Source organism: Drosophila gunungcola (assembly GCF_025200985.1).
Source record: "Drosophila gunungcola strain Sukarami chromosome 3L unlocalized genomic scaffold, Dgunungcola_SK_2 000014F, whole genome shotgun sequence".
NCBI classification, from domain to species: domain Eukaryota; kingdom Metazoa; phylum Arthropoda; class Insecta; order Diptera; family Drosophilidae; genus Drosophila; species Drosophila gunungcola.
The window spans coordinates 1,737,649-1,761,362 of NW_026453182.1; the positions used below are offsets into that span (position 1 = coordinate 1,737,649).

The 23,714-nt window shown below is 45.1% G+C and overlaps 4 protein-coding genes across 4 annotated transcripts; 2 read left to right on the top strand and 2 right to left on the bottom strand.

The window, feature by feature from the left end:
* Nucleotides 1-1,723: 1,723 nt before the first annotated feature.
* On the bottom strand, nt 1,724-10,636 carry LOC128260062 (uncharacterized). The gene is made up of 11 exons (XM_052992761.1): nt 10,571-10,636; nt 10,251-10,516; nt 7,958-9,790; nt 7,200-7,364; nt 6,963-7,142; nt 6,731-6,898; nt 6,477-6,665; nt 6,232-6,414; nt 5,979-6,170; nt 4,865-5,614; nt 1,724-4,156 (listed from the first exon to the last, which is right to left on the bottom strand). Exons 1-11 carry the CDS (start codon nt 10,575-10,577, stop codon nt 1,739-1,741), a joined length of 6,351 nt encoding a protein of 2,116 aa, XP_052848721.1. The 5' UTR covers nt 10,578-10,636; the 3' UTR covers nt 1,724-1,738.
* A 296-nt stretch (nt 10,637-10,932) lies between these two features.
* Nucleotides 10,933-11,852, bottom strand: LOC128260056 (zonadhesin). Its single transcript, XM_052992755.1, is given in 3 exon segments — nt 10,933-11,607; nt 11,610-11,743; nt 11,810-11,852. Coding segments are annotated over 3 exon segments (780 nt in total). The 5' UTR covers nt 11,817-11,852; the 3' UTR covers nt 10,933-10,968.
* Nucleotides 11,853-13,342: 1,490 nt separating this feature from the next.
* On the top strand, nt 13,343-14,203 carry LOC128260146 (probable endochitinase). Its single transcript, XM_052992930.1, has 2 exons — nt 13,343-13,347; nt 13,622-14,203. Exons 1-2 carry the CDS (start codon nt 13,343-13,345, stop codon nt 14,121-14,123), a joined length of 507 nt encoding a protein of 168 aa, XP_052848890.1. The 3' UTR covers nt 14,124-14,203.
* A 1,436-nt stretch (nt 14,204-15,639) lies between these two features.
* LOC128260147 (serine-rich adhesin for platelets-like) lies at nt 15,640-22,855 on the top strand (the record flags this gene model as incomplete). Its single annotated transcript, XM_052992931.1, is given in 3 exon segments — nt 15,640-19,428; nt 19,431-22,645; nt 22,711-22,855. Coding segments are annotated over 2 exon segments (7,002 nt in total), but the record flags the coding sequence as incomplete, so codon positions are not given.
* Nucleotides 22,856-23,714: the final 859 nt, after the last annotated feature.

Below are 23,714 nucleotides of genomic sequence, written 5' to 3' on the forward strand. Positions count from 1 at the left end.
CGACCGGAAGCTATGACCCACTGGCCAGGACAGTGACACTCTGGGACAGATAGGTAATCACGGTAGTACTCGTAGTAGCGGCTCTCTCGCTGAGTGGACGTCGAGAATGCGACCATGGAGGGAGTACTAACCGCAGTGTTGGTATCTAGGCATTTGTACCTTTATAGGGAATGCTATCCTTTGGGAATATACACTGATAAGTATAAGTATAATTTTATTAAGAGCTGTATAGTAATGAAATACAAATAAGATCAAGATATATCGAATGACTTAAAGTTGTTGCAGGCCTTACACATTAACATACTCCTTACATTGTATATTTCAATTTTCCATTTGTTTAATAATTATTATTATTGTTGAAATTGTATATAAACCAGAATTTAGTTTCACATATGATATAAAGTTAACCTTTTCAGATTTTATAGCCAACAAAGGTATACCCAATCCGTACTTGCCCATCACTGGCCATACCGTATTTGATACGCATTTAGAATGGGTCTGGGGGGATGTGCGGTCGGTACTTTTAACACGAATATCCTATTAATATGGTATTTGACTCGCTGCACGAGGTGCTTCGTGATGACTTTCTAATTTTAAATCAGGCCGACTGTCCAGGCAAACATTTCCTGCCCACGGAGTTGATAGTGGTAAATGACGTCAGTTTTTCTGAGGGGCTTTGGTAGCCATAGCGTTTTAGCTCTTACATATGTAATGGCGGTTGACCTATAGACCAAATTAATATCGCACTTGAATGAAGCTATCCCAGGGGCACCCTTAACAACGCACTCTTGTTGCGTACTCGCTCAAATTTGTGACCATAAAAATAGAGTCCAATGCGACAATGTCTGGTGCTCGTATGTACATATGTATGTTGTAAGTACTATTAATGTACGTACGGCTGGAAATCTATTTTGATTGAATGCACGTCACTTATAACTCTGGGACCCTGGCATTGTTTGGTTATTTCGGGGGTAAGTGCGTGCTGATTTGACCGTTTTTGCGTTTTTTCTTTCGGCTTTGATTGACATTATCATTTTAATAGCGAAGTACAAGCATTGTTTAAAAATTAAGGCATGCAAAATTGAGTAATATTTTTTTAATTAACAGAAGTAACCTTTCTATATCACAGTTTTACATATTGATTTTCTCTTTTTTAATTGTATATTGAAAGCTTGAGAAAATAATAATTATTAATAAGAATTCTTTAATACTTTAATAATTGAATGAATATTTAAAACAGGAGTGCATAATTATTTTTGTAAATGCACATGCACATACATATGTAGGTAAGCTTGCTGGGCACATTTTGCTATACACTAACAATTGTTCGTTTCCTCCTTGCGGTCCGATTCGTTACTGATAAGACCGAGGCAAGGCAACAACAATTACATTGCTTGTTTTTTTTTTTTTTATGGCTAAGTCAAATGAAATTTGTTTTTGTCTTTTTCTCGGCTCTACACTAAAATTCTTTACTTGTGTTCGTGTTATTTTTTAAATGTGTTGGTAAATGCACTGACACATGGAAGTTTTGAGCACCCCTGATCTAAAATAACAGTAATCAATATCCTATGTACATATACATACATATATGTATGTAAATCAAATCATTCATGGTTTTGAACGGGCATCCATTAATAGTTATGATCAAAACTTCACAAAAGTCACTATTGCTTAAGCTTTTGAAGTATATGTATGTATGTATGTATTTAACCACCACCAATAGTTAAACCTAATTAAATCAGGTCAAGAGTGCACCGCTGATGACGTCCTCTGATTCGGTTTTGCACTGCTGCAGGACGTCCAGTTCGCAGCTGCTGGTCAATCTGTTGAAGAACTGCCCCTGGTCGCACTCGCCCTCGATCTTTTGACCGTGGACGCAGGTGAAGTATCCCCGGCAGTTGGCCGCATCCCGTGCCAGCTGGCCATGTCTCCCGTTGCACACGCCCACCCGTTCGCCGTTCTCCATGAGACAGGTGCCATCGTTCTGCCGGCAGATGCCCAAAAGGCTATCGAAGCTCTCCCCATTGCGACATCGCTGGGAGACGGGCTCGTCGTCATCGCAGCTGGTGTACCGCCTGCAGTCGCCCTGCTCCGCCACGGAGGCACCATTCCCGATGACGCCACAGATTCCGGCAAAGGTGGTGGCCGCATCCTTGCAGATTCCGGTTGCAGCTGCAGCCTTCTCCAGGCCACCCAGTTCCGACTGCCGGGTCTCGAGGGGCTTCTCCGTCGGGCCATCCCCATCCGCACTGACCTCGTAGGCCTGGCACTGCTGCAATGTGGCATTGAAGAAGTGGTCCGTGTAGCAGAGCTCATGGCGTAGTTTCCCAGAGACGCACAGATAGAAGTTGTTGCAGTTGGCCGGATCGGGCATTATATATCCATGTTTGCCCTCGCAGACCAACGGATCCGGAGGCACATGCTGGTTGTTGGGGTCGTCGCCGCCGTCATCGGGAACGGATTCCACCAGCGGGCAGGAGCCATCGTCCGCGAGGCAGAGCAGTTGCTCCGAATCGAAGAAGGTTCCGGCTGCACAGCGCTGCGCGGTGGCCCTTCCTCCGACGCAGATGAAGTACCGGGTGCAGTCGGTCCGATTGGCCAAAAAGCTGCCATCCTGGAGGTTTCCACAGCTGTAGACATAGCTGACATTTCCCTGCAGCTGACCATTGGCACACAGTTGAACGGCCTGCGATTCCGGTTCGCAGATGGAAAGCACCGGATTAAACTGATGCCGTGCGGGACACTCCACTGGAACGGCCAATCCCCTGACGCAGGCGTAGTACAGGTTGCAGTAGAGCACGTGCGGAAGCTTCACACCATGGAGACCGGAGCACAGCTTGGGGGCACTTTCCGAGTCGCTCTGATTTGAGTCCGAGCGGCACTGGCCGTGATCCACGCGGCAGATCGAGAGCAGGCTGTGGAAGTACTGGCCCTCATCACACTGCACCAGACTGGTGCCATTCTGGCTGGAGCAGCTGTAGTAGGATCGGCAATCCTCCGGATGAGCCACCAGCTTGCCATCTTGTCCCGAGCAAATGGACAGCTGGCAGGAGCCATCGTTCGGTCGGCAGTATCCCTCGATGGCGTCGAAGAAGCTGCCAGAGGGGCAGCTCTGGGGGATGGCGGTCACCTGTTGCAGACAGAGGTAAAACCTGGTGCAATCCGTGGGATCGGGCACACTCAGGCCATCCGGTTGACCCAGACACTGGCTCTCCGGGGCCAGGTCCTTCGTCTTCGGTTGGCATTGCGACTGCGACTGGCACTTGCCGAGATGGGCGGCGAAACTCTGTCCCCTCAGGCAGCTGCCCAGGTGCCACTCCTCCGCCTGGCAGTAGAGGAATGACTGGGAGCAGTTGCCTCCGAACTGGGCCCGCAGTTCGCCCTCCCGACAGATGCGCCTCATCCCGTTGTCCTGGCAACTCCCATCGCTGGGCACACAGCCCAGCAAGGGCTCAAACTGCTCCCGTTCCTCACAGCGCTTCCTCGTCCACTGGCCACCAGAGCACAGTTCATAGCTGTGGCAACTGGACACCAGGGACCTACTTTCCCCAGCGGAGCAGTCACCCCCACTCTGCTCCGGTGGCATGGAGCACTGGCCCGCATCGTTGGGCAGACAGTAGTTGTGCTCCCGGCTGAAGAACATGCCAAGGGGACACTGGTGCAGCCACCAGGAGTTGTCCAGGCACATGAGGTAGCTCTGACAGCCTCCCGCCGCCGATGGACGCACTGCCAGGTGCTGACAGTGCTGGGAGGAATACCCAGCTGTCTGGTTCCTGGCCCAACTGCAAATGGTTTGGTTCCGGTCCTGCTCGTGGCCCTTGGGCAGTGGTAGACAGGATCCTATCACGGATGAGTAGTAGTGCTGCTTGGGGCAGTTCCGCAGGCGCCACTTGCCACCGGAGCACCGGAAGTACTGCAGGCAGCTGCCACTTTTGGCCACAATTGTCTGGGACTCACTGGAACTGCTGCAGGCCGGCAGATTCGATACCCTGGCGTAGGCGCAGACCAAGTCATCGCGGGGCTCCAGGCAGCGCTGCTGCTCCGGGTTGTAGTACCGCTGGTCGGAGCAAGTGCGTCGCCGCCAGTGGCCTTCGATGCAGACCTCGTACTGCGAACAGTTCGCTGGCACCGAACGCTTCTCATCTATGTCACATATCTATAAAAAATATTAAAGAACGTGCCCTGTTTTAACAATAAATTATTTTGAGATAAAATATTAATCTTATGGAGCTGTTGAACTGCCGCCCATAGATTGGAAATATATCGAGAAACAACAAGGGGAAAAGTTTGTACCAATTTTTAAAAACATTTTAAATGTACTATTAGACCGCTTTCAGAATCAGAATTGGTTGAAACTAACAGAAAATACTAAACTGCTCTTGGTATTTGTAATGTTTCTACGGCAGAATGCATTTAATAGTAAAGTTATAATGCCAAATACTATTTATATTTTTGTACAAAATTAAACCATAATTCGTTTTTCCTTTCTATTAAAAGACCAGGGTCCCCATTACTTTTTTTTTTCAAATAATATGCCCCCTCTTATACTCCCCATCACCTTGAATATTTTCCCCTTTATCTGACAGATGGACAAAATCCACATGTTCCATTCTATAGGTACACAAATGAAAAGCCGACATTTTGTAATTCATCTATTTTGAATTTATTATAGCGCATATGTGGTTAAGGTACATTATTGGGTATTTAATACGTATAGAAGTGGAACAAGCGGAACATTCACATAAACCGTAACTCATAGATAACAACTAATGTTATAGGGTAGAATAGGAGTATAGAAGGCTAGGCCGTGACCGGCTTAGAAGAGTGTGGGGAAGAATTTCTTGAACAGGGAGATGGACCTTACGTTTTCCTCCGCCTCCACGGAGCGCTTCTGGACGCTGTGGCTCGAGCACAGGCCGAGTTCGGGGACGAATTCCTGCCCCTGGGCGCAGGGATGGTAGGTGACACTGATCTTTTCCTGGTCATCGCAGGAGCAGAAGCCGTACTTGGTGTTTTGGGCGGCAAAGGGCTCGAACTGGCCTCGCCGGACGCACTCCATCAGGTTGCAGGAGATCATCGACATGGCGTCCTTCAGCAGACACAGTCCCTGGTCCTTGTCAAACGTGAATCCCTTCTCGCAATGGTGGAAGGTGGCCACACCGTCGCAGGAGCAAAATCCTTCGGTGGTGTTCATCGCCTCGAAGGCCTCAAACGGAGCTCGCTTCAAGCAGTTGGTGTAGTCGCAGGCCGCGATCACACAGGATCCCACGTTGTCCTCGTAAACGTGCTCGTCCGCACAGCCCACGAAGGTGGACAAGCCCACTTCCTGGCAGGTGCAGTAGCCACTGGTCGTATTGGAGGCGGCAAAAGTGGCGGACAGAAGGGCACGGTTGTTGCATCGCGTGTGGTCGCAGATGCTGGAGGCTGTGATCTTGGAGGCGGCCGACAGACAGGCACCTACAACGCTGTCGTAGTTCTCACCCGCCGGACAATCCTTGAAGACCGGAGTTCCGTCCACGCACAGGCAGAAGCCCTCAGTCGTGGTGAGAGCACTATAGGAGTAATAGTCGTCGGTGGTGACGCATTGACCTGGTTTGCAAACGCACTCGGATGCCTGAAAACCGTGAAATGAACCATTGATTAAACGAATAAGGAAGATGTCTTTGGCGAGCCGAATTTCAGAAATTCTGATTGCATATATATTCTGATATATACGCTTGTACCACTAAGTATAAAAGGAAACAAGTTGTAATGCCCTTGCAGTCATTACAAAAATGATTACAAATATATTGTTTTTATCCTTAAGTGAAGTACTTCAGATATATACGACAGCTATGGGATACCATCATCCATTTTTGATAATATTGAATAATTGAATAAAACCATTATAATAGAAAACAAACAGCAATCTGTTTTTTAAACGGAAAATGAACTGCATTTCAAACTTTTGACTAAGGATATATATTATATTAACTTACCGCCACCACTCCGCACCGCTCGTATTCAGGAAGGAACACCGTATCGGGGCTGCACTGTTCCAGGAAGACCTCATCGTTATAGCAGTAGCAAAAGGAGTTGCTATTCTCACTGGCCGAGTTCGTTGGGAAGGGCACGTAATCGCTCAAAGTGGCGCACTTGCTGGCATCGCATTCGCTGGTCACACAGCCATCCTGGAAAAGTTGCAACAATCATGTTAAATGTCTTAATTATACCCTAAGGTTGTGGTCTTACCACAGGCGTTTTGCAAACTCCCAGGGATGTAGAGAATTCCTGGCCCTCGGGACAGGGGAAGTAGATGGGCAGACCACCCTCGCAGTAGCAGAAGCCATCCAGTCCATCGTTGGGCAAATAAGGTGTGTACTCCGCCAGGACATCACATTGTTCGACATTGCACTTAGAGACAGCACTGGGATCCTGGCAAAATACATAGTAATGTTTAGTTTGCTCCAATTTGCTTGGTGATGAGATACACTTACCACTGGCTCGGAGCAAATTCCAACTTCTGAGTCGAAGACCAGGTCATCGGGACAGGTGAAGGAGATTGGGCAGTAGTTGAGGCAGTAGCAAAAGCTGGATGAATCGCCCTCAATGGGGAACAAATCGTAGTCGGGCATGCTCTCGCAAATGCTGGCATCACAGCCATTTGCCGGACAAGTGGTTTCGCTCTGTGAATAATTATAACAACTAAAGAAAGCCGAACTACAATACATCATCGCTAACAAATGCATACCCCAGTGCTAACGCAACTAGCCAGATTAGAGTCATATTGGGAGTCGCCTGGACAGCTGGTGTACTGGGGAACCTCATCCACGCAGACGCAGAAGCCATCGGTAGTAGCCACGGCCGGAAGAGTATCGAAGTCCGACTTTCCCACACAGCCATTGGCGCAGCAACGTGGCTAGAATGGGGATAGGAAATCACAGTGTTAACTACTATTTGTTGGACTTATCTTAGGGACTTACATCAGCCTGGGGAATGAGGGCGCACTCGAGCCCCTCGCTGTCAAAGGTGTAGCCAATGGGGCAGGGCACTGAGACGGGATCGTTGGCGCGGCACAGGCAGAAACTATTCGGGTCCTCGTAGTCCGGGGACACAAAGTACTCCGGTTGCCCGTTGCAGACCTGAGGATCGCAGTTTCCTGTCTGCAGATGGACAAATAATAATATTATTTGGAAATATAACACACCTCTACCACTTACGAAAGTGCAGCTCTCTTCAGTTTCGTCGTAGAACAAACCCGTGGGGCAGGAGTATATATAACCGCCATCATCTTGGCAGATGCAGAAGGTCGAGGAGTCGCTATTCAGAGAAGGATAAGTCGAGTAGTCAGCGGCAGTCTTGCACACGTTCTGGTTGCAATCGGTCTACAGTTGGATAAATGGTTTTTTAAGATTAAAAACATGATAAATTATATTATTATTGTTTTTCAGTATTATTCTAAACTTTTATGTATTAATTAAGAATATCTTTTAATATTTTCTCAAAGGTATTTCAAAGAAATATGTCAAGAATACAATTGTTTTCAATACATAAAAAAAAAAACATTTTTGTGTATGGCTTATAGTATTATGACACTGCATTGAAGCTTTCATTGAGTGACGGTTTCATTAAAGTTCAGATGAGGATCTAGATGAGGATTTGGTTAAAAGGCCGCAATCTCTTTTAAAAAGATTTAACTGTTTCTGATTCGAAATCGGAAGTCCTATAACTTTTAATATTGTCTAAACTGGTTGTTATATTATATAATTTTTAGCCACTACGATAAATTTTTGTTTCTTTAATTTCTAAAGAAATTTTTAAAATGTTTTTGAAGACAATAATGTTAAAAATTTTTAGAGGAAAGCAATGTAATGTCATAGAGCTACAATAGCTTAATAAAAATTAGTGCTTGGCCTACAAAGAACCAGTTGGTATAATTAAATGTCATTTGATGCTATAAATAACGGAAGTAACTTACACTGGGCTGGGACTGGCATATGCCCAGGAGTATTGAGTATCCAGAGTTGGCCGGACAGGATTCAATGGTCGCCACCTGGTTGAGGCAGTTGTAGAACTTGCTGGTGTCTCCGGCCACGGGATAGGTGGTGCCATCAGTGGCGGTGGCGCAGTTCTTGGCCGAGCACTCCACGGTGGCGGAGCAGAGACCAGTGGCGGAGTCGAAGGCCTCGCCGGCGTTGCACTGGACCACTTGGGCCACTCCGTCCGTGCACTTGAAGTACTTGGTGCAGATGGGGTGGGCCACGTTGCCGTTGCCGTTGCCGCAGGTGCAGGGATTGATGCACTTGGCGTTAACATCGACGGCGCACTCTCCATAGCCATTGTACCATTCGCTCGCTCCACATTTGTGCTCCGTGGCCAGTCCGTTCCAGCAGGTCAGGTAGCTGGTGCAGTCGGTCGGATTGGGCATTTGGTAGCCATTCGGCTTGTTGGAGCACACCCAGCAGGTGGCCTTGGTGTCCGGGGCACAGACGCCGCTGCAGCTCTTGAACACATTGCCCATGCCGCAGAGGCCCTCCACCAGCTGGCCATTCTCGCAGATCAGGTACTTGTCGCAATCGGTGGGATGACTCACGATGCTGCCCTGCTCGATGCCGCCCTCGCAGGTGAAGTCCTTCGCACTTCGCTTCTGGCGCGATCCACTCGACCTGTTTTCGGGGCAAACGTTGTCCGTGTCCGCCCGGCAGATGCCCACGGTGGCGTTGAAGTAGTAGTCGTTGGTGCAGTTCTCGTCCTGCCACTGCCCATCAATGCAGACCTGGTAGCTCCAGCAGTTCTTGCCGCTGGCTGGCGGATCTCGCTCACTGCACTGGTCAGTAGTGATGGAGGTGAGTTTGCTTGCAATGCACACATTATTCTCATCTACTTGGCAATCTTCCAGAACCGAGTTGAAGTAGCTACCATCTGCACAGGGCATTGAAGTCCAGGCGCCATTGACGCACTTGAAGTACTTCGTGCAGTCCTGGGCATCCACGCTCACATCTCCGTCCGAGCAATCCGCCACACAGCACTCGTTCCCTTCGTCCACCACGCAAACGCCATGGGTGGCATTGAACATGTTGCCCTTGCCGCAATCTCCGGCCACCAGGGTGCCATTGATGCAGATGTAGTACTGGCGGCAGTTGTCCGGGTAGGGAGTGAATTCGGTATTTTTGACGTCTCCACAGTCGCAGGACGTCGGCGGTTCCGTGGTGACCTCATCACAGGGCTCGGTGGTTGTGGTTGTCAAATCATCACAGGGTTCGGTGGTTGTGGTCGTCGTATCATCGCAAGGAGACTCCGTGGGACAAGGGCCGGGAACACAGCCCCCGTCATTGTCTACGAAGTGGCTGCCTTCGGGACACTCCTGGGCGGTGGCCGTGTTGTCGGAGCACACGTAAAACACTGAGCAGCTGGACTTTTCGGCCACAGCCGATCCATCAGCCTTTCCAATGCAGAAGTTGACCCAGCACTGCGAATTTCCAGTATCGACGGTGCAGGCATCAACCGAAGAGTTGAAGAAGCTGCCCAAGGGGCAAGTCTTCAGGGTGGTCTTCGCATCCGAGCACTCATAGTAGCTGCCGCAGTTGCCTTCGTTTGGCAGGGAGACTCCGTTCACCTTACCGACGCACAGGTTCTGCCAGCAAGTGGCATTCGGATCCGGAATGCAGGCACTCAGCGTCTCGTTGAAGTAGCTGCCGGAATCGCAGTTCTGCGGATAGGCCAACTGCTCATCGCAGATGTAGAACTCAGCACAGGAACCACTATTGGCCAGGTAAGCACCATTCACCTCGTTGGTGCACAGATTGGTGGTCTGCACCAGATGGGATTGCAATTATATGGGTTTGGGATAGAGAAAAGGTGATTATTTAGTAAACCATTTCATTAGTTTTCAGTGAAAGACAAAAAATTGACTATTAAATCAGCTAACCATTTTCAAACTAAGTGAGCCCCCTTGAGTAATCGAGTTTTTGTAGCGCCGTCTACCGAAAAAGTACAGTTATGATAATAACTTTTAAAATAATAGTTCGATTTGAAATATTTTTGTGTGACTCGATAGTTTTTATCCGAAGAAATGTATAAAGCTTTATAACTGGCCTCTACCATGTATCAGAGTGACACAACAGATTTTTGCGATTTGTGGGCATGTACAATGCAAATTCTCCAGCTTTTAGAGTTTCCAAATCTCGAAGTTCATACTGGCACATTTGACCGAATACCATATACCCTTTTACTAAACGAGTGTGGGGTGTAATCAAGGGTAGAGTTCTCACCTCGGAAAGCGGAGCTACCAGGCTGAGCTTGCACAGACCGCGTCCTGCATTGGAGCACTTGCCGGTCTTGGGATTGTACTCCTTGCCCAGCGGACACGTCACTGTGCGGACGGTGTTCTTCGAGGAGCAGCGGTAGTAGCTGGAGCAACTCTGGGGCTTCGGCCAATGCGTCGAGAGGCCTCGAATTTTCCGGTATATACACTCAGGATCGGCGGCTCCAACGAGGGCAGCCACTGTAGTGAGTGTCACCACAGCTAGCAGAGTAACTGGAGATGGGAAAGAATGTTTAGAGTCCTAGTTACCATTAGGATCGTGCTCACCTTTCATTTTGTTCACTTGTATTATTCCACTTGTGATGATCGAAATGTACTCCGCATCATTGCCAAAAATTTGATGCCTTTTATATACATACATCATTAGCGCTGACTGCCAAACTTAAGTTTCCCTTATCGCCTTCAATTATGTTGATCATGTTAGACATGCGCCTATCATGTCGGTCTAATTGAGGTGTGAACTCTGGGCCCTGCAGTTCCTGGAAGTCATCACCTCTCGCGGTGGAGCCACTCCCCAAATTGTGGTGTTCGGAATTCGCAAAGTTATGAATGAATGTCACGAACATGGTCGTGTTCAAGCTCAAGATCACTCAAAAGTCACAAGGAAACCCAGTAGAGAAGAACAATGATTTTTAAGAGCATGCTATTCTTAGTACTTTATTTGCCTAGGCGCAGTGTTTGGCGCAGGTCTGGGTGATTGAATCCCAGAAAAGATCACTGGGACAATCCTGGACGTACCCCACATCCCCATTGCAGTGGATGTATAGGTGGCAATCGTAGGGATGCGGCAGGAACTGGACACCCTGATGAGCCCGACACGAGGCATTCGCATCCACGCTGGGAATGGGCTCGGTGGTTCCGTTCGGCTGTGAAAATGTGGACAAAGGAGAAGCAGTTGATTCACTTGGATTCGGTGGTTCTTCAGTTGGTGTCCTAGTGCTTCCCGGGTCGTCCGAAGAGCTCTGTGAATCTTCAGATGTGGTTTCTGACGGAGCCTCAGTAGTTTCTTCCGATGGAACTGCTGTTGTCTTCTCTGTAGGTTGACTCGTGGGATCCGAGGGGTTTTCTGTGGTTTCATTTGTGGGATCCGACGATTCCCCAGTCGGTTGACCAGTGGGATCCGAGGGATTTTCAGTCGAATCTATTGGATTTTCAGTGGGTTCCGAGGGTTTTTCAGTGGGATCCGATGGATTTTCAGTTGGCTTCGATGGTTCTTCAGTAGGTGTGGCATCCGAAGGCTGTTGAGTGGGCACTTCAGTGGGTTTACCCGTTGGATCCGATGGGTCCTCAGTTGAGTCGTCATCCGTGGGATCCAGGGATCATCAGTGGGGTCGTCAGGATCCTCCGTGGTAGTTGGAGCTTTAGTTGGGGTTATACATCTTCTCGCACTAAGGGCAGTTGCCAGGAGCATAAGCTGCAGCGACATTAATATCCAGACCACTTGAACCCAAAAATGTTTATCTTTAATGCTAACGGGTATAATTCAGTTTCTCTTCCGGTACTTACATCTCATCGCAACACCGATCAGTCGACTAGCAATTCAGGCCAACGAATACTACTCAGTTGAAGGCGCATTATACCATTTCTGTACTGCATCAGATTCAGCCTTTAATAGCATACAACAAGACTCTAAAGTGTTCTCATTATCACACCTTGGTCAAACATGATGAGACTGCTATAATTTGATTGATAATGAATTCAAACTATAGAAGCATCAAATAAAACAGGCACAATCAAAATATAGCAAGTGAAATCATTATGTCAAGTCATCTAAAGTTAAGATCCGAAAAATGCGTTTTAGTTTGTTGAAATCTTAAAGCTCTTATAGAAAGAATGGGTCCGCTGTTGCCTAATAATAAGCTAGTCTCCTTTCGCTATTACCAACTTTATTTGTAATTTTCAACTTACAACTACCAATTTTAATTAAAACCCAATTATAAACATTTTATCCGGCAATTGGCATTCCCTGTACATCAGGATTTCATGGATCAAGTAATTGACTTATCAGAAAGGTTGTCGTGATTAGATAATAGGTGTACCAGTAACTGTTAAGATTATTATCAGTTCTGATGGGCTGGTGCAAACGGTAGTAAAGCTAGTGACTTTTGATATAAATAACGGTATTTTAACCGTTTTTTCTATTTATTTTAGATCATTTCCTTGACAGCCACCGATTTCAAAAAATGAATACCAATTTGTTTAAATGTTTATTATTACTTCTATATATTTATGCGTAAATCGTCGTAAATAAGAACATTTTTTTCAAAATATTTTTTTTAAATTTTTATTGTGCCTATAGAAGCTTTACGTTATAGTCGTCCGATTTCGATGAAAATTGGACATGGCTAGATCGACTCTCCAAGTGATGCTGATCAAGAATATATATACTTTATAGGGTCGGAAACGTCTCTGAAATGATAATACCCTCTGCAAGGGTAAAAAATCTAAAAAAAAAAGTATTTAAAAGCGGTTTAAGTGTTCCGCCGTTCAACTTGGGACTTCCCCTAGTTACACAAAAAAGTAATTATTTACTTATCTTTTAGGTTTAACCTTGAATTGTTTTTGCTACTTTATTAATATTGATTAGAATTTATAAGGCTATGATCTAAGTTGTCTTAACTTAATTACTTAGAAATATAATTAGGTTAAAATGTCTATGCCAACATTTATATGTAGAGCACTTCGTAGTGTAACTTGTATAAGCAATATTAACTTGTTTTTCTGATACGCAATTTATGTGTTTCCGGATTCACTTGAAGTAACTGGGGCGTTGAAAATTTCCAGAACACTTAGTGTTTAAATGTAAGTCAATAAACGTGAGTAAGTCCGATAAAGTGTACTAATTAAAGAACCAAAAAACAAATACTCAGTAAGAACTCAAATGAATACAATAATGTGTAACACTTTAAGTAGTTTTTTTATAATTTTTTTTTTATTAATTTGAACAATTTAATTGGGTATTTTAATTTTTACCTAATTGTTTATTTACTATTGATTTCAGAGGGTACATCTCTGTCGATGATATTGTTAAGTCTTACAATGCCGTCAACATTGTTTAAAGTTGCGAAACTATAAATTGATAATAGGAGCAAAAACTGATTTCCTTTGGCTATCAATACGCGTGTAAATAAAATAGATTATACAGATAAAAAGAAGAGTAGTTCAGTATAACGGAAAGCCAATGCTATAAAAGCACGGATCCTCAGTAAAAAGTAGTACTTTGGCAGAACGACCCATTTAAAAACATGAGAGGTAATTTAAAAATTCTGTCCTATTGTAAAAAAATATTGTATTTCATCATTAATAAACTTATTACAGGCTTTCATATATTGGATTGTTTGCTCTCTTTGTGAGTTCAACGGCGTTCTTTGAAGAAGATACTTCCACTATTTCTGAAACAGATGAAACTACGGAGGTTCCTACAACAACGTTGCCACCACCTGTCCTGTGTGATGACGAAGACCAATTTCTTCCAGCACCTGACTGCAGGCAGTACTATCAGTGCGTGAACGGAGAGGGAATCTTAAAAATATGTCCAGACGGACTGTATTGGGATCCTGAACTCAATGTGTGCGCCTGGGAGTCGCAGTTCTGTACCGATGAAGGAAATGAGACCACGAAGTCACCATCCTTGACCTGTGCCTCTGGACTGCCATTTTTACCTTATCCGCCCGATTGCACAAAATTTATCCAATGTGTCTATAACATTGGGTTCAAACTTAGCTGCCCAATCGGACTGTACTGGAACCAACCTCTCCAGGCGTGTGACTATACTTGCGACAATGAAGTAAAATTCTCTGACGACTACAAGGTGCAATAACCGCTATTAAATGAGTAGAATTTTGTTAGCACACGAAAAATGTACATACATAATAAACAAAATAAAGAAAAACAATTGAACGTAATTGGTTTTCAGTAGACGGCTGCTCAATTGAGTTCCTCTTAAAGATAACGGGCTTCGCAAAAAAATACCAGATAAGTGGGGAATGAGCTTTCATTGGGTTATAAATATTGAATGCACACAGCACAGGTATCATTTGACCAAATGTCTCTATAAAACTCGAACGTTAATCGGTTACGATGAATTATTATAAGTCGTCCTGCAGGTATTTTATACTATGTGTGGTTTTAACAGTGGTACTTACAAAAAAAGTGCATGCAAAACCCGACCAAACAGAAACTTTTCAAGTGCAAGGCAATAAAATTAATAAAGGTATACCTATTAAACATTCGTTTAATAGTAATTTGTCTCTTGATAAAAATAATCTTAATAAATCACAGAAACAAGATGTTGGGGCACTAAAAGAAAAAACAAGAAACACAACGTACAATACAACTGAAATAAAAGTGTTAACAAAAAAAAGTTCATTACCGACTCAAGTCGAAAGTAATACAACCGGAACAGATTTAATGCTAAGCCCTGAGGAAAACAGTTCGTCAAAGGATGGCATAACTCCGGTCGAATCTACTAAAACCGAAACTGAAGAGAGCACCACGATTGGGGATTCCACACCATTCCTGACGAAAGTACTACAGCTGCGCAGGACTCAACGAATATTCCTCAAGATAGCACGACAAAGGAAGATGCAACCACTCTTCCGGACGAAACTAGTACAGCTGAACCTCAAGAAAGTACCACGGTTGAGGATTCCACACCCATTCCTGACGAAAGTACTACAGCTGCCCAGGACTCAACGAATATTCCTGAAGGTAGCACGACATAAATAATGCGACTACTCTTCCGAACGAAACTACAACAGCTGAACCTCAAGAAAGTACCACGGTTGAGGATACCACTCCCATTCCCGACGAAAGTACTACAGCTGCCCAGGACTCAACGAATATTCCTGAAGATAGCACGACAATAGATAATGCGACTCTTCCGGACGAAAGTACCACGGTTGGGGATTCCACACCCATTCCTGACGAAAGTACTACCGTGCCCAGGACTCAACGAATATTCCTGAAGGTAGCACGACAATAGATAATGCGAACACTCTTCCGGACGAAACTGCAACAGCTGAACCTCAAGAAAGTACCACGGTTGAGGATTCCACACCCATTCCTGACGAAAGTACTACCGCTGCCCAGGACTCAACGAATATTCCTGAAGATAGCACGACAATAGATGATGCGACCACTCTTCCGGACGAAACTACAACAGCTGAACCTCAAGAAAGTACCACGGTTGAGGATACCACTCCCATTCCCCGACGAAAGTACTACAGCTGCCCAGGACTCAACGAATATTCCTGAAGGTAGCACGACAATAGATAATACGACCACTCTTCGGGACGAAACTAAACAGCTGAACCTCAAGAAAGTACCACGGTTGAGGATTCCACACCCTTCCTGACGAAAAGTACCACCCTGCCCAGGACTCAACGAATATTCCTGAAGGTAGCACGACAATAGATAATGCGACCACTCTTCCGGACGAAACTACAACAGCTGAACCTCAAGAAAGTAGCACGGTTGAGGATTCCACACCCATTCCTGACGAAAGTACTACAGCTCCCCAGGACTCAACGAATATTCCTGAAGATAGCACGACAATAGATGATGCGACCACTCTTTCGGACGAAACTACAACAGCTGAACCTCAAGAAAGTACCACGGTTGAGGATACCACTCCCATTCCCGACGAAAGTACTACAGCTGCCCAGGACTCAACGAATATTCCTGAAGATAGCACGACAATAGATAATGCGACTACTCTTCCGGACGAAACTACAACAGCTGAACCTCAAGAAAGTACCACGGTTGAGGATTCCACACCCATTCCTGACGAAAGTACTACCGCTGCCCAGGACTCAACGAATATTCCTGAAGGTAGCACGACAATAGATAATGCGACCACTCTTCCGGACGAAACTACAACAGCTGAACCTCAAGAAAGTACAACGGTTGAGGATACCACTCCCATTCCCGACGAAAGTACTACAGCTGCCCAGGACTCAACGAATATTCCTGAAGATAGCACGACAATAGATAATGCGACTACTCTTCCGGACGAAAGTACCACGGTTGAGGATTCCACACCCATTCCTGAAGAAAGTACTACAGCTGCCCAGGACTCAACGATTATTCCTGAAGATAGCACGACAATAGATAATGCGACAACTCTTCCGGACGAAAGTACCACGGTTGAGAATTCCACACCCATTCCTGAAGAAAGTACTACAGCTGCCCAGGACTCAACGAATATTCCTGAAGAAAACACGACAATAGATGATGCAACTACTCTTCCGGACGAAACTACAACAGCTGAACCTCAAGAAAGTACCACGGTTGAGGATACCACTCCCATTCCCGACATAAGTACTACAGCTGCCCAGGACTCAACGAATATTTCTGAAGATAGCACGACAATAGATGATGCAACTACTCTTCCGAACGAAAGTACAACAGCTGAGCCTCAAGAAAGCACCACGGTTGAGGATTCCACACCCATTCCTGAAGAAAGTACTACAGCTGCCCAGGACTCAACGAAAATTCCTGAAGATAGCACGACAATAGATGATGCAACTACTCTTCCGGACGAAAGTACAACAGCTGAGCCTCAAGAAAGCACCACGGTTGAGGATTCCACACCCATTCCTGAAGAAAGTACTACAGCTGCCCAGGACTCAACGAATATTCCTGAAGATAGCACGACAATAGATGATGCAACTACTCTTCCGGACGAAACTACAACAGCTGAACCTCAAGAAGAAGAAAGTACCACGGTTGAGGATACCACTCCCATTCCCGACGAAAGTACTACAGCTGCCCAGGACGAAAGTACCACGGTTGAGGATTCCACACCCATTCCTGAAGAAAGTACTACAGCTGCCCAGGACTCAACGATTATTCCTGAAGATAGCACGACAATAGATAATGCGACAACACTTCCGGACGAAAGTACCACGGTTGAGAATTCCACACCCATTCCTGAAGAAAGTACTACAGCTGCCCAGGACTCAACGAATATTCCTGAAGATAACACGACAATAGATGATGCAACTACTCTTCCGGACGAAACTACAACAGCTGAACCTCAAGAAAGTACCACGGTTGAGAATTCCACACCCATTCCTGAAGAAAGTACTACAGCTGCCCAGGACTCAACGAATATTCCTGAAGATAGCACGACAATAGATGATGCAACTACTCTTCCGGACGAAAGTACAACAGCTGAGCCTCAAGAAAGCACCACGGTTGAGGATTCCACACCCATTCCTGAAGAAAGTACTACAGCTGCCCAGGACTCAACGAATATTCCTGAAGATAACACGACAATAGATGATGCAACTACTCTTCCGGACGAAAATACAACAGCTGAGCCTCAAGAAAGCACCACGGTTGAGGATTCCACACCCATTCCCGACGAAAGTACTACAGCTGCCCAGGACTCAACGAATATTCCTGAAGATAGCACGACAATAGATGATACAACTACTCTTCCGGACGAAACTACAACAGCTGAACCTCAAGAAAGTACCACGGTTGAGGATTCCACACCCATTTCTGACGAAAGTACTACAGCTGCCCAGGACTCAACGAATATTCCTGAAGATAGCACGACAATAGATAATGCGACTACTCTTCCGGACAAAAGTACCACGGTTGAGGATTCCACACCCATTCCTGAAGAAAGTACTACAGCTGCCCAGGACTCAACGAATATTCCTGAAGATAGCACGACAATAGATGATGCGACTACTCTTCCGGACGAAAGTACAACAGCTGAACCTCAAGAAAGTACCACGGTTGAGGATACCACTCCCATTCCTGACGAAAGTACAACAGCTGCCCAGGGCTCAACGAATATTCCTGAAGATAGCACGACAATAGATGATGCAACTACTCTTCCGGACGAAAGTACAACAGCTGAGCCTCAAGAAAGCACCACGGTTGAGGATTCCAACCCCATTCCTGAAGAAAGTACTACAGCTGCCCAGGACTCAACGAAAATTCCTGAAGATAGCACGACAATAGATGATGCAACTACTCTTCCGGACGAAAGTACAACAGCTGAGCCTCAAGAAAGCACCACGGTTGAGGATTCCACACCCATTCCTGAAGAAAGTACTACAGCTGCCCAGGACTCAACGAATATTCCCGAAGATAGCACGACAATAGATGATGCAACTACTCTTCCGGACGAAAGTACAACAGCTGAGCCTCAAGAAAGCACCACGGTTGAGGATTCCACACCCATTCCTGAAGAAAGTACTACAGCTGCCCAGGACTCAACGAAAATTCCTGAAGATAGCACGACAATAGATGATGCAACTACTCTTCCGGACGAAAGTACAACAGCTGAGCCTCAAGAAAGCACCACGGTTGAGGATTCCACACCCATTCCTGAAGAAAGTACTACAGCTGCCCAGGACTCAACGAATATTCCTGAAGATAGCACGACAATAGATGATGCAACTACTCTTCCGGACGAAACTACAACAGCTGAGCCTCAAGAAAGCACCACGGTTGAGGATTCCACACCCATTCCTGAAGAAAGTACTACAGCTGCCCAGGACTCAACGAATATTCCCGAAGATAGCACGACAATAGATGATGCAACTACTCTTCCGGACGAAAGTACAACAGCTGAGCCTCAAGAAAGCACCACGGTTGAGGATTCCACACCCATTCCTGAAGAAAGTACTACAGCTGCCCAGGACTCAACGAAAATTCCTGAAGATAGCACGACAATAGATGATGCAACTACTCTTCCGGACGAAAGTACAACAGCTGAGCCTCAAGAAAGCACCACGGTTGAGGATTCCACACCCATTCCTGAAGAAAGTACTACAGCTGCCCAGGACTCAACGAATATTCCTGAAGATAGCACGACAATAGATGATGCAACTACTCTTCCGGACGAAACTACAACAGCTGAACCTCAAGAAAGTACCACGGTTGAGGATACCACACCCATTCCCGACGAAAGTACTACAGCTGCCCAGGACTCAACGAATATTCCTGAAGATAGCACGACAATAGATGATACAACTACTCTTCCGGACGAAACTACAACAGCTGAACCTCAAGAAAGTACCACGGTTGAGGATTCCACACCCATTTCTGACGAAAGTACTACAGCTGCCCAGGACTCAACGAATATTCCTAAGGTAGCACGACAATAGATAATACGACCACTCTTCGGGACGAAACTACAACAGCTGAACCTCAAGAAAGTACCACGGTTGAGGATACCACACCCATTCCCGACGAAAGTACTACAGCTGCCCAGGACTCAACGAATATTCCTGAAGATAGCACGACAATAGATGATACAACTACTCTTCCGGACGAAAGTACAACAGCTGAGCCTCAAGAAAGCACCACGGTTGAGGATTCCACACCCATTCCTGAAGAAAGTACTACAGCTGCCCAGGACTCAACGAAAATTCCTGAAGATAGCACGACAATAGATGATGCAACTACTCTTCCGGACGAAAGTACAACAGCTGAGCCTCAAGAAAGCACCACGGTTGAGGATTCCACACCCATTCCTGAAGAAAGTACTACAGCTGCCCAGGACTCAACGAATATTCCTGAAGATAGCACGACAATAGATGATGCAACTACTCTTCCGGACGAAAGTACAACAGCTGAGCCTCAAGAAAGCACCACGGTTGAGGATTCCACACCCATTCCTGAAGAAAGTACTACAGCTGCCCAGGACTCAACGAATATTCCTGAAGATAGCACGACAATAGATGATGCAACTACTCTTCCGGACGAAACTACAACAGCTGAACCTCAAGAAAGTACCACGGTTGAGGATACCACACCCATTCCCGAAGAAAGTACTACAGCTGCCCAGGACTCAACGAATATTCCTGAAGATAGCACGACAATAGATGATAGAACTACTCTTCCGGACGAAACTACAACAGCTGAACCTCAAGAAAGTACCACGGTTGAGGATTCCACACCCATTTCTGACGAAAGTACTACAGCTGAAGATAGCACGACAATAGATAATGCGACTACTCTTCCGGACGAAAGTACCACGGTTGAGGATTCCACACCCATTCCTGAAGAAAGTACTACAGCTGCCCAGGACTCAACGAATATTCCTGAAGATAGCACGACAATAGATGATGCGACTACTCTTCCGGACGAAAGTACAACAGCTGAACCTCAAGAAAGTACCACGGTTGAGGATACCACTCCCATTCCTGTCGAAAGTACTACAGCTGCCCAGGACTCAACGAAAATTCCTGAAGATAGCACGACAATAGATGATGCAACTACTCTTCCGGACGAAAGTACAACAGCTGAGCCTCAAGAAAGCACCACGGTTGAGGATTCCACACCCATTCCTGAAGAAAGTACTACAGCTGCCCAGGACTCAACGAATATTCCTGAAGATAGCACGACAATAGATGATGCAACTACTCTTCCAGACGAAACTACAACAGCTGAACCTCAAGAAAGTACCACGGTTGAGGATACCACACCCATTCCCGACGAAAGTACTACAGCTGCCCAGGACTCAACGAATATTCCTGAAGATAGCACGACAATAGATAATGCGACTACTCTTCCGGACGAAAGTACCACGGTTGAGGATTCCACACCCATTCCTGAAGAAAGTACTACAGCTGCCCAGGACTCAACGAATATTCCTGAAGATAGCACGACAATAGATGATGCAACTACTCTTCCGGACGAAAGTACAACAGCTGAGCCTCAAGAAAGCACCACGGTTGAGGATTCCACACCCATTCCTGAAGAAAGTACTACAGCTGCCCAGGACTCAACGAATATTCCTGAAGATAGCACGACAATAGATGATGCAACTACTCTTCCAGACGAAACTACAACAGCTGAACCTCAAGAAAGTACCACGGTTGAGGATACCACACCCATTCCCGACGAAAGTACTACAGCTGCCCAGGACTCAACGAATATTCCTGAAGATAGCACGACAATAGATAATGCGACTACTCTTCCGGACGAAAGTACCACGGTTGAGGATTCCACACCCATTCCTGAAGAAAGTACTACAGCTGCCCAGGACTCAACGAATATTCCTGAAGATAGCACGACAATAGATGATGCGACTACTCTTCCGGACGAAAGTACAACAGCTGAACCTCAAGAAAGTACCACGGTTGAGGATACCACTCCCATTCCTGTCGAAAGTACTACAGCTGCCCAGGACTCAACGAAAATTCCTGAAGATAGCACGACAATAGATGATGCAACTACTCTTCCGGACGAAAGTACAACAGCTGAGCCTCAAGAAAGCACCACGGTTGAGGATTCCACACCCATTCCTGAAGAAAGTACAACAGCTGCCCAGGGCTCAACGAATATTCCTGAGGATAGCACGACAAAGGAAGACCCAACCACTCTTCCGGACGAAAGTACAACAGCTGAAACTCAAGAAAGTACTACGATTAAGAATTCCACACCCATTCCTGTCGAAAGTACTACAGCTTCCCAGAACTCTACGAATATTCCTAAAGATAGCACGACAATAGAGGATGCCACAACTCTTCCCGACGAAACCACCACAGCTGAACCTGAAAAGAGCACCACTACGATTGAGGCTTCAACATCCATTCCCAGCGGTAGTAGTACTGTTGGCCAAGATTCTACGAAAGGTACAGAAGAAAATACTACAGACTCTACATACAAGCCCGGAGAAAGCTCTACGATCGCGAATTCTACACCGATTCCGGATAAAAGTACCACTGTAGACGATACTACCAGTAGTTTTATTTCGTCAACGCAAGAAACAACTCCATCTTATTCAAGTTCAACATCATCTTCCCCTGACACCACGTCGTCAACTTTATCACCGCTTTCTTGCAGTAGCGGGAACTCATACTTACCCCATCCAACAAACTGCCACAAATTTATACAGTGTAGTAATGGAAACGAATTTATTATGGATTGCCCGGCTAATCTCTATTGGGACTATCAAAACTTAGCCTGCAGTAGGGAACCTAGTGTTTGCTACAACAGTGAGGAAAATGCGAAACCAGAAGAAAAGACTTGCGGCCCTGGAGTAGATTTCCTTGTTCACCCAACGGACTGTACCAAATATTTGCAATGCAGTAACGGCGAGCCATTGGAGCGCAAATGTCCCGATCCCCTGTATTGGAACCCAGAAATTTCCGTCTGTGATTGGTCAAATAAGTACTGCAACAATCTGCAATCTGCAAATGAATCGATTTCATGTGCAGTGGGAATGAATTTTGATGTTTTTCAAGGCGATTGTTCGAAATACATAAAGTGCTTTGGCTTGAGGGGTATCGTAATGAGTTGTAGTTTAGGACTTTACTGGAATCCTGTCAGCGAATTATGCGAAAAATCGCAGCGATTCTGCACATAAGTGTAAGTTTAATATTTTCTTAATCCCATGCATAACAAATAACATAGTTTTTAATATTTGTTTACAGAATCTTTGCAGATAAATAGCATTCTTTGATTGACCTTCAGAAAACAATTTTAACTCAGTAAAACCAATTAATAATAATGATTTAAAATGTACTTATTTTGCTGGAACTTCGATCCGTTTATATAATAAAATTTAAAAAATATAAACTTATTAATAATAAATGTATTTATTTTAATATACTTTAGATTTAAAAATGAATTATAAGCAGTTGTTTTATTTATTATTATTTATTATCGCTTTAAAAAATGAAAAAAAAAAACAATCATTTGTATTTTATTGATGGTTTTGAGATGTTCTAAATAGATTTCCTTTTTGGATGTATGCAAATTTATTTCAATAGACTGCTGCTTGGTACTTTTTTATACCCTTTTAACGGAGAAAAGAGAAGTATATTCAAATCTAAAAAAATTTGTCAGTAGACTTACAATTTTATCTTATAACCACTGTTTCAAAAGCATATAGCATGTGAAACTCGTTTTACATTCAAAAAGAAAATTGGAGATTATTATTGTAATAAGAACTAGGTTCTCGGTAAATCTCATCAAAGGGAATTCTATAGTCAGAACACTCGGGTTTTAAAATTCCTACCCATTATTTGTTGATCTTATCAATCTAGGCTTCAATTAAAAATATTACTAGCCTTGAAACACACCCCATACAGCCGATGGGCCTTTGAAAAATTTAAATTTAATGCTTGAGTTCAATTTAAACACATGGTGTCATAGAAGCTTTCAGCCGATAAGAGAATAGCCGAACTCAACATTGAATGGGGGCTTGTAGATGTTGCTCTATATATAGATATGACGATGGACAGTCTAACCAGAAATTGAACGCAAATTTCGGTGTCAGAGGTTATCAAGGCAAATTACTTCCGCCAATTTTTGATTTGTTAAAAATCAAAATAAAACACATGGAAATTAGCGGCTTAGGAAATCAAAGCCTAAATTAATTAAGCGTTCACCAGACGCAAAAAGAGAACACATTTCCCAAGCGTATGAGTTGGGG

Coding starts and splice junctions, on each gene's coding strand:
- LOC128260062 (XM_052992761.1), bottom strand. Junction 9,791..10,250: donor TGGTAGCTCCGCTTTCCGAG/GTGAGAACTCTA, acceptor CATCTGGTGCAG/ACCACCAATCTGTGCACCAA. Junction 6,415..6,476: donor GAATTTGCTCCGAGCCAGTG/GTAAGTGTATCT, acceptor GTATTTTGCCAG/GATCCCAGTGCTGTCTCTAA.